This window comes from Oryzias latipes, chromosome 5 (genome assembly GCF_002234675.1).
Source record: "Oryzias latipes chromosome 5, ASM223467v1".
Classification (NCBI taxonomy): domain Eukaryota; kingdom Metazoa; phylum Chordata; class Actinopteri; order Beloniformes; family Adrianichthyidae; genus Oryzias; species Oryzias latipes.
Genome location: NC_019863.2, coordinates 28,579,753 through 28,590,677, shown reverse-complemented (window position 1 = coordinate 28,590,677; position 10,925 = coordinate 28,579,753). Strand labels below are relative to the sequence as shown.

Genomic DNA, 10,925 nt, shown 5'->3' with positions numbered 1-10,925 from the left:
ACAGAATAACCTTAGTGTGACCTTACCTGATGATACATCATTCTGTCTCACTACAGACACTTTTACCTCCATCACAGATGTCGGCAACCAGCAGCATTGTAGTCAGCAGTTTTGTAGCCATGGCTTCCTGAAGAATTCTCACCATGCACAGAGCTGAAGGTTTGTTACCCCTGCAGCCCCTATAAATTTGTTTCACATCCTCAACGCCCACCTTCGTAACGGTAGCATTCCCTCTGGGAAAACAAGCATTGGGTGGAAATGGGATGAACAGTGTGTGATTGTATGCGTCTCTGAAACTGATCCTGTGGAAAATGTACAACCTGTTTAGGAAGGGTGGGTTGGATTCCACATGGATCGTTTCCAGCTTCCCTATAACACTGACAAAAACTATATCAAATGTAAATATGGATGAAATTCAATGTTTTTATCTAACCTGTACTGGCTCATTTTTCGTAAATCTGTAAAAGTTTAATTACTTGTAAAGATAAGTTTATTTATGAGGAAGAATTTCGGTTTATAAAAGGGAGACAACATTGTCCACTAGGTTACACTATTTCACCAAATGTAAAGATAATACTGTAGTACCAAGGCAAATAAAAGTCAAATCAATTATTCAGAGCAAAAACAATACAAACAAAAAACATTTAAGTCATATTATAACTGCTATGTGAAATTAAGGTACGGTTATATTTATATTTAAAAGTAGTATAAATGATGAAATTAAGAGAAACATACAAATAAAACATACAAATAAAATGTAAAAATAGTGGTATATTTGACATTTTCTTCATCCATCCTCTTCAAAGTTATTTAAATTCTGGTTGCAAGGCGGTCAAATAGCACTATATTAATTATTTTAATGCTGAAAGGCACAAAATATAATTTTAATGTATTTATTTAGAAATGTGCTCAATAGACATCCACAATAAGATATGTTTTTCTTGAATTCAGGATCTCAAACAAGACAAAAATAACTCCAGCATGCAGTGCCTATATTAAACAACAGAGGGCGCTACTTAAATTCCCGGTCTCCGGAAGTTGTGAGGCTGCGGCCATTTGAATTTGAAGTTCAGCGACTTGTTCCTCAGCGTTAGCTGATGTCAAAGACATGTTTAGCTGTATATATAGTTCTATGCGACTTCATTTTTTGGCAACTATGTGGGCGGGACAATGTAAAATATATGAAGGAATACCAGCACTTACGGTGAGATAAGTTGGTTAATGCATTTTTAGTCATTAACTAGCCGCTTACTTTTTTGGCTACCAATAGCAGGCTAGCAATGTCGTTACACTTGTCTACACGGTTTCTGATGACGATAATCGACGTGGCACCTGTTGATAATTTAAAAACCACTAGTATAACTGTCTGTAAGCAGTAAATTTAACGTTTGTGCAGCTATTCTCCATTTTGAGATCAGAAACAGCGACTCCGGTATTAGCTAGCTTTTCAGCGCTAGCTGCTGGTCTCTAAGGGATAAGCGGTCGTGCTGCAGGTAACAACACACGCGCTTGCCTGGTAATTCTTCAGGGGTTTCCAATATTGCTTACGATATTTATTAAAACTATTTTAAACATGTAATTGTACTTTTATTTCTTTTTTTATGGCGACATAAGATGATAAGTTTATTCATAGTTTTAGTAATAAACACCATTTTTTTAAAGAATCTCTTTAGCATTGCAAATTCATGGCATAATGTTATCTTTTATAGGCAAAAAGCTTGAACGTTAACTTTGTAATTGATGCCTTTTTAATTTTTTTTCTCATTATTTAATTATCAACCAAAATGACATTTTTTTTAAGTAATCTAAATTAGTTAAAGCAGTTAAGCACCGTTTACGTTCAGTTTTTCATCAACTGTTTTGTGATCTATTTGGGTAACTTTACCGTCTGGCAGCTTTGGCTGCTCTTAATAAAAAACAAAAAAATGATTTTGCTGAGGCTTACCTTTTCAGCTAAGCCTAAGGCTGCATTTCCTATTAAATTTTCTGCTGGTATTCACAAGTGCATGTTTTATAGTCGTTCTTCAATTGTTGCACATATTTAAATTTTTTTTGTTCTTGTTTTAGATTTAGGTCATCTTTGCTATGAACGCCTCCTCATCCCAGCCTTCAGCTTCAAGCTCTTCATGCAGAACACTACCTGGAGATGGGAATCAGGTATGCGGTTTAGGAGATTTTCGTCATCATTTTTTAAAAGTCAAATATAGTTTTATTTCTAATCAGAAGGATTGTCTCCTCTTCAGGTTCAACCAAAACCTCCTCTCCTCCAGATTCTGCGAGTCGCTGGAGCTCAAGAAGATGTCTTCACACTTAAGGAGGTGAGGGGCCGGTCATAGACACAAAACACAATCAGCTGTTAGTATACTTAAAAAGTGGAATGCATTTTATGCAAGGGTATTGTTTCTTGCTAAACCTACTTGTAAGACTTTACTATACAATTAAGCTTATTGCTTGTACTATAAATGTATTAACATTACATGTATTAAGCCTAACAGAGGCTTTAATGTTTCTGAAGCTATTTTATGTGTGTAGAAAATGGCCGAAATGGAATCACAACAGAAGTACCTGGTACTATAAGTGGGTTCAGTTGTTTAGGTTAAACTACATTCTACCCTTTTATTCGCTAAGGTGATGCACTACCTGGGTCAGTACATCATGGGAAAGCAGCTATATGACAAACAGAGGCAGCACATTGTCCACTGCCAAGATGACCCTCTGGGAGAACTGCTGGAAGTTGACAGCTTCTCTGTTAAAAATCCAAGGTATTTATTTGCATTTGAAACAGTTCCATTCCTAAAAATATTTAAAACCCTTCTTTGTTTTGGATAAAGTAGTTAAATTGAAGGTTTTTTTTGTTCACAGCCCAGTGTATGAAATGCTGAAGAAGAACTTGGTTGTGCTTGATTGCAGTGGTAAGTCATTCCTATATTTTCTAATTAGTATTTGAAATGTTTTTTTTTTCCCCCCAGAAATATTCTAATCATCAAGCAGTAAGGGAATGTCCAATTAAAATCAAGAGTTGCAGGACTGACATGACCAATTTCCTTATTTGTATTGCCTTTTTTTTTCTTCCTTTTTTCTTTTTCTTTGTAACAAATTCAAAGTGAAAGTATTTTTACAGAAAACCCCCTGGAATTTTTCCAGCCTGATCTTCAAACCGGCTAACGAGAGCTTCTTGGAGAGTGGTGTGATGCTATAATTAAAGGGGTGGGGTGTCCTTTGTCTGTTACTGTGTTTTATCTGAAATACAGACGCTGCAGAGAATCTTTCTGTGGGCCGAGAATGTATAGAGGGCGGAGTGGAGGATCGTGGTCAGGTAAAGCCGAAACATGGTGCTCAGAAGAAACGGAGACCTTCAGCTTTCACCTCACTACACACAACCTATGGAGCTACGTTCACTCTGTGCATCTGACGTACGTTCAAGAACGCGATAAACGCAGGTTCCTGAATGCGCGTTTAGCCCATGGTGTTTACACTGGACCAGCAGGGAGGAGCTTCTTCTTCTTTTACGGTTTATTGACTGTTTACTAGTGTGTGTCCGTTAGTTACTGTTTGAAGAGGCTTGGTGTGAAATGTCAGAGATGTTCAAATCTGGTGAATCTTGCTCCAGGCTTTTTCTCTTTTACAGCTCTGTTCCGATAAAAGAAAGACTTGGTGCCATAGAATTCTGGACGGGCACAAATTGCGTTTATTATTTTCTCCTTTATGATCAATTTTCAAACGGTTGGCACTAAGGTGAATTAAAATAGCGACGCCATCCATACGTCACTACCAAATCTGAGTACCTGGATAGTCAAAATTCAACCTACTTGCAATGGGTGTTCAATGGCCACGCATTTGGTAATTGGTCACAAAAACTTGCGTTGGTAGACTTAAACACAAGGGTTTATTTTTATGCCGACGCTCTTAAGCGTGCTTTCTCAAAGACTATTCATTGAAAGTGGCGGTTTGAATGAACGTGCGTTTCAGAGGGCGGGGTGAACAAAGCTTGAGGGGTTTGCAGGCTTAATGGCTGCAGCACCAGCTAGTTTAGATTTTATAATGTCTGCTTCTGCCAGCTTGTGTGTACTGAGGAGAATCCGAATGAGGTCTGCTCTCTTCGTAAGTGTTTATTTGTACAGAGTGGCACCGTCTCTGTACAACCCCAACATTGGTTTGGTCTGGTGGCATTTCCAGCACTTTTTTGTGAGCCACCAGCTCCACCCAGTGGATGGGGTGGGCAGAGTCACTGTCTCTGTCTGTGTCAGAGTTCTCTTCTCTGCTCCAAACTGGAGGATCTCAGTTCCCGATCAGCCACAGGCCTCATTACCTCTTCACCCATCCCCGGGTTCCTATTTACTCTTTTATTCTATTTCCTGTTGCATCTAATTAAAAAAGAAATCACCCCTTCCTGTATGCTGTATCATTTTCTCATTTCTAGTAAAAATACTATATTTTTTAATTTCCAGCTGTAAATCCAAAGTAGGATGTTGGCACATTTCCATTTGGATCTAATAAAGGCTTTTAGATTTGATGTCTTTTTCCAAATACAATAACAACAAAAATGTACAACTTTTTAGAAGTTCTAGCAGGATTCTGCTGATGACACGTGTCGTCTGAACCAGTCAGGGAGTGGATTATGGTGTGATTGCACATTATATTAGCATATCTGTGAAAGAGATTTTTTTTGGTCTCTTGAGAATATTCCTTTTTTTTTTCTTCATTTAAAATTAAACGCGTAGACGTCTGTAAAACCAGTATCATTTTAATTGCCATGTTTAAACATAAGGCAAACAGAGATGTTCTGAACTCTTTAAATGCATTTAATTTATGTTAATTACGGTAGTTTCTTTCTCTCTGACTGAATGTTTCTCTCTTTTAATTTTTCTGATGCTCCCAGATTCAGTAGAGAATTGTATCTAAAACTGTTCACGGGTGAATGCCTAATTTTCTTGTTCTTTTTGACCCTGAACCCCCCCCCCCCACACACACACACACAAACACACACACACAATGAGGCCACAATGAGAAGGAGCTGCGAGTCCTCCAAGTGCCCAGTCGCCGCTCTGTGCACTCACTTTCCTATCTACTCTTTTTGTAGGTTTGCGGAGGAGGTGTGATCCCAACAGGAGCGATGGCCAGCAGTGATGTGCCTCTCCTGCTGACACCCTGCCAGAGACGACCCCGCGAGCCTGATGATGGCAAGCCGTCTTTAACACACCACTTTTTTATACCGTTGTAGACCTGCTGGAGAGACGGACATTAACTCTTGAAAACCTCCCCAGAATCTCTTGAAGGCCTGCCACGCTCAGCCTGCAAACGGCCCAAACTGGATGTTACTCTGGACGATTGGGATCTTTCCGGCCTTCCCTGGTGGTTTCTGGGTAATCTCCGCAACAACTACAGCCGCAGGAGCAATGGTTCCACTGATATCCACACAAACCAGGTGAGACGGAGGGTTTAAACATAGCTTTGAAGACCTTAACGTTTTTATTTATAAATTAAATTACTCTTTGTAGTCTAAGTCAGGGGTGGGCAAACCATTGCCCGGGGGCCATATGCGACCCATCTAATTATCATATTTGGGCTGCCAAACTAGAGTGATTTATATTGATAATCCCTATTAATGTTTTATTTTCCCTTTTATTCTAGCGTCTCCACAAAGATGATGGTGCACTGCGAATCAATTGACATTTTTTAAGCTAGTTTTTACTCTGCATCTATGTGATGTTGGAATATTTGAAGGTTTTTCTGACATTCATGTGTTTTCTGAGTCGGGCGGGCATTTTCCCATCATTCCAACACCACATGAACGCAGCATTTCACTAAGGCCCCCTTTACACTGCATGCTTCAAGTGACCCAATTCTGTTTTTTTTTTTTTTTTTTTCATTTCATATGGCACAGATCGGATATGACTGGTGAACGTGTAAGCATGAAAAAACGCATGGATTCCGATTTTCTCAGATCGTAATCGGGCGTCATTCATATTTGGAAATAAATCGGATACGAATCGGATACGTGCATTTCCGTGTGCCATGTAAGCAGACAAATCGGATATTCCCCAGGAAATGCGAGTCGTATGTCAGTGACGTCAACTCAGGACACCACCAACTGAGGTCACATGACTTATTAAGGTGATTTTGTGCGCTGACTTTGCTGTTCGAGGACAGCTGGAGCCCCATAAGCGTTTTACCTTTCAGCCTCAGGCTTCAGACCTAGTCGGAAACCGCTGTTATTTCCGGTCCGGTCTCGGTCGGGACGCAAACGGTAACTAATCAAGCGGGACACCGTTGCTATGGAACAGGCTAGAAGCCGTTTTTTTCTTTGCTTGGATCGAACTGTTAGTACAGCACAATGTCTGCTAACACTTCCTCATTCAAAACTCAGAGTGAGCACATAAGCTGCCATAAGCAGCCCTCCTTTTTCCTCTCACGCGCACCCCCTCTCGTGCGCCTGCCTCATCCTGGAGCGCGTTGAGATTTTATCTAAAATGTAAAGCGCATTCTAAATAAAATTTATTATTATTATTAGCGCCCAAGGCAACGCCTCCTTCCGTCGCAGCGTTGCCTCCATGACAACCGCAGTCACACAAAAGAAACATAACAAAAAGGGGAGGGGGGAAACGAGCTTTGCTTGTTTCTTTTTTGCCATGCTAAACATTTGCCGTTTGGACCATTACGCATCTTCTAAATGGGCTTTTATTACTGTTATGATTATTATTAAGGGCCTGCTCGCTCATAATTTTTTAAATCTGTTTGGTCAGTGCTTTTTTTCTTGGCTGCAAGGACCGCGAAGAAGGATTATCATTAGGCTAATAATACATGCTAAGAACATTAGCCGTGGAGGTACTTAAAATTCTATGCGGGCGATGCCGCAATGAGCATCTTGGATGTAAACATGTGGGAATTCCATCAGCCTTTACTTTGTCTGGACACAACTGGAAACACATATTCATATGATGGTTTAGAGTTTCTCAGATCTGTGTAGCAGCATTTCCGTCTTCGGCGATCCGGCTGCCAGTCTGACAATGACAGGAATAACTTCAACAATTAGGTTTTTGTTTTTTTAAGTTTCTAGACCTCTCTAAAGAATGCAAATGTTCATAGATAAAACAAAAGTTGTCACAAACCAACTACTGCTCATTTAAAAACTAAAAATGAAGTTGGATTTCTTTATCAGATGTTTTTTTTAAAAAGTCTGCCTCTCACCACAAAGCATCTCTTGTCAGATTCTTTTAAAATTTGGTTTCATCGACTGGTTGAAGCATTTGAACAAATGTGTGTGTGTGTGATTGTGTCAGCTGTTCCTGTTACAGGAGGAGGACACAGCCATTGTGTCCGACACGACCGAAGACCTCTGGTTCCTAACGGAAGGCGGGAGTGAACAAGTGAGTGTGGAGATGAAAGAAGCTGTCGTGGAAGAAGGGAGCGGTGGAGAAGGAGAAGGTTCCTTTGAGGAAGACTGTGGAGGAACAAAGGAGGAAACGGCTGACCGAGAGGTAGGAACTGATGAAAGATGTTTGCTTCTCTTGAATGTCAGGTGTGTCTTTGCACCTGCAGATATGGGGATGATGATATGGACAGTGAAATAAATGACATCATGTTTGTGCAAAAAGCTTCAGTAATAAAATATTTTAACTTTTTTTTTCTCGTTTTTTTTCTTTCTTTTGCTTTGCTGTTTTTAAAGTATTTACAAGGTAGAAGATGAATTAGCAGTGAATAACAGGATCAAACTTTTGTCTGGGTATGAGTTGGACCATTTAAAGCCACACTCCAACTATATTTCTTTCTATTTTAGAAGCATTCCCAGTGGTCTTTTAGTTATGATTATGCGGTTGGAACTCATTGCAGTTGTGGTCGGGACTGTTGGGGCGAAAGATGGCCTCCTGCTAATTTCCCATCAGCCCTTTGTTGACACTCTCTCCTGCTAGCTTATAGCACCTCACAAACCGTCACATTAGTGTAGAAACAAACAAAATCGGGGAGCAATGTTTGATCTATCCAGCCGTAGAGTATTAAGCCAGATGGCAGATCAGACGAGGAAAAGGAAGATGTGCATGGATCCATTTGTGTTGATCTATTTACATCTGATCAATTTATCTCTTTTGCGTCACAAACTCAAGCTTTTTCAAACTGCCCGTTTTCAGCTGCTCCTGATCAATCAGGATTTAAATAAAGAAATATTCAAATGTAGCCTGAATCTTAATTTCTTTTACATATGTCTTCCATTTTGAGAAATATTCTACAAGAACTTTTTTAAAACAGGATTTTGTTGGAGTGGGTCTTAGGGAACTACAACAATCCATTTGTAAAGTATTGTACCTTGTGTTTTAGATGCAGGAGGAGCAGGACGAAGACTTGCAGTGTCTGAGCGATGACACGGACACGGAGCTCTCCACACAGGTCTGTGTTTTTAGGATTTTAGAGATTCTCCATGAACACTTAAAAGACGCCACACCTGACTTTTCACCTGCTTTGTCCCTTAGGATGCGTGGCAGTGTACAGAGTGCAAAAAGTACAACACACCTCTTCAGAGATACTGCGTCCGCTGCTGGGCTCTGCGGAAAAACTGGTTTAAAGATGTCCCTCGCCTCGCACATTCCCTGTCTGTCCCTGACATCCCGGCGTGCAGTTCTCTCGCCGCCCAAGATGACGATGACAGCGACGCAGGCATCGACGTTCCAGACTGCACCAGGACCGTGTCCGACCCAGTCATCTTGCCCTCCCACTCTAAAGCTGACCGACCATTGCCCCCCATGGGCATAAACAAAGGCAAAGGACCACATTCTTTGGGCTCTCACAAGGAGGAGCAGCTCTCAGAAGGGGAAAGTCAGGAAAGTCTAGGTATGGAGTTTGAAGACGTTCGACCAGAGGCGCTCTTGGAGCCCTGCAAGCTGTGTCGAGTCCGACCGCGGAACGGGAATATTATTCACGGAGGCACCGCCCACTTGCTGACCTGTTTTCCGTGTGCACGGAGGCTTCACAAGTTCCAGGCTCCATGTCCAGGATGTGGAAAGATAATTCAAAAAGTTATTAAGATATTTATCCTTTAAAAAGTACACAAACTGATAAAATAGAGTCTACAAGTTCTTAAATAAAGCTGTGTATATGTAACATATGAAGGCTCAAGGTGCACTCAAACACACAAATACAACAAACATGAACAAAATCCAGCACTTGTTAAGCTTGTTCTGGGGGACATTTTGGAGTGTTTTTGAAAGGACATGAACCAAACCCAAGGTTTGCTTTGCTGCCACGTGTAAATAAGGGAAATGTTTGTAGTATTTATTTATTTAATTCACATGGGGAAATATATTTGATTCAAATGACATGAAGGTTGTGTTTCCCCTTCTCTGTTCCACCAGTTCTCACGCACCATTTTAAGTTGGTTTTAGTTTTTATTATTCTGTTCCAAGGCAGTTTCTTTTATTTGTCCTATTTGATCAAAGTTTTATAGCAGTCCAGGTGTGGTGTCTTACTTTGTGCCATTTCACAGTCTTTTTTTTTTTTTTTTTTCCTGATGTTTGGGAGTTTTGACCTATAAAGACTAAAGGGGGTGCAAAATATGTATATATTTTTATTTTTTTGCCCTAAATAACAGATTTAATCTTAATTCTATCCTACCTATGTGTGTTTATTGTGACATTTGCTTAAATTCTAGCCCTCTTAAAGAGAATAATAGCAAGCTTAACCTGCCAGAGAATGAAAAGCTAGCATTTAAGTTTTCTTTTAAAGTTGGGGTGATGTCTATGTTCTATATTGCTTGTATTCTAATGGTTGTTATGCCTGAAGTAAGTTAAAATTGTACATTTATGTAAAATTTCAGAATGCTTTAGGGCCCATTCTGAACAAGTATTTATTTATGGTTAACCTTTAATTTTAATGGGCAACTTTGAAGCAGAAAAAGTTGCATTTGTACTCATTTGTACTATTCTATTGCCTGAGAAATGGACAGGAAATGGGCTTGATGCTTAATGTACAGTACCTCAAATTTAAAGGACAGCAAAGTACTTATTGAGGACTTTGAGTTAAATGTTTCCACTGCCATGACTTTGACCTTAAATGTGTCAATAGAATTTTTTTTGGTGCTTTTTTTCCCCTTGAGGTTGTAATGCTTTGTGATCAGCTATTTTATTTGTTATGGAGTGTTCTGCAGTTAATTCCTTTTATGTTTAAAATCATTTCTCCCCATCAGATGCTCGGTAATGCAATGCATGCAGCTCTTGTTCATTTCAAGAGAGGCCTAATACCTTTTTCTAATCCGGTTCATTCGAGCATTTTATGTTTTTGCCAGCAGGTGGACGGAAGATTCACCTTTGATTCAGTAGAAAGTCGGCGATAACCTCTAACCTGTACTTGCAGCATGGCTCTCGTGGTACCTGCAGCACACAGCACATGTTTATGAGCTACGTTGGCAGTGTAAAAATTGCAAAAAATCAAAGTTTTCTTCATTGCAAATTTGTGGCATCAAAAGAGAAGCTGAAGATGCACCTGGCCTTAAAGGATTGCAGCAGTTACAGATGTTAGTGACACTATTCTCAAATATGGATGATCGTTATGTTTAATTGTTGCAAATAAAAATTTTAACCTATAAAACTGTTGAAAGCAGTGCTTCTTTAACCCTCGTTCTATCCTAGGCACTTTAACTTTGGGAGTTGGGTCATCTAGACCCACTAGACAGTGCGCTGAACCTTTTTTCTTCAATGATTTGTGATTTTCACTGGTGTCCATGGATTAGATGAAATCTTTCCACCTTTATCCACCTTTGTCATGGTAGGGAGAACACGTCAATGTGAGGGTGGGGTCATCTAAGATGGCACAAGGGTTAAGGGGGTCAGTCCTGCATGCTCTCCCGTGTTAAAGTGGAAGCTGTTTGCGTGCCGGCCCACATCGACAGGAGAATAAGTCATTGTATGACAGGCCAGCTGTCGCGTGTCTTCTCCTTG

The 10,925-nt window shown here is 40.0% G+C and overlaps 1 protein-coding gene across 3 annotated transcripts; it reads left to right on the top strand.

The window, feature by feature from the left end:
• Window positions 1-1,037: 1,037 nt before the first annotated feature.
• Window positions 1,038-10,575, top strand: mdm4 (MDM4, p53 regulator). 3 transcript variants are annotated; one of them, XM_004069152.4, is made up of 11 exons: window positions 1,038-1,204; window positions 2,068-2,157; window positions 2,244-2,318; window positions 2,629-2,762; window positions 2,863-2,912; window positions 3,252-3,316; window positions 5,081-5,180; window positions 5,265-5,425; window positions 7,296-7,478; window positions 8,314-8,382; window positions 8,466-10,575. In XM_004069152.4, exons 2-11 carry the CDS (start codon window positions 2,086-2,088, stop codon window positions 9,030-9,032), a joined length of 1,476 nt encoding a protein of 491 aa, XP_004069200.1. In that variant the 5' UTR covers window positions 1,038-1,204; window positions 2,068-2,085; the 3' UTR covers window positions 9,033-10,575. The 3 variants fall into 3 exon arrangements, with proteins under 3 accessions (XP_004069200.1, XP_020559184.1, XP_020559185.1); XM_020703525.2 differs by having other exon boundaries at window positions 7,281-7,478; XM_020703526.2 differs by lacking the exon at window positions 1,038-1,204 and adding an exon at window positions 1,291-1,493 and having other exon boundaries at window positions 7,281-7,478.
• Window positions 10,576-10,925: the final 350 nt, after the last annotated feature.

Bases quoted from the DNA above. Each gene is read 5' to 3' on its own strand.
- mdm4 (XM_020703525.2), top strand. From the start codon at position 2,086: ATGAACGCCTCCTCATCCCAGCCTTCAGCTTCAAGCTCTTCATGCAGA. The intron at 2,913-3,251 runs GTAAGTCATTCC...TCTGAAATACAG, and splicing joins GGTTGTGCTTGATTGCAGTG to ACGCTGCAGAGAATCTTTCT. The intron at 5,181-5,264 runs GCAAGCCGTCTT...AAACCTCCCCAG, and splicing joins ACCCCGCGAGCCTGATGATG to AATCTCTTGAAGGCCTGCCA.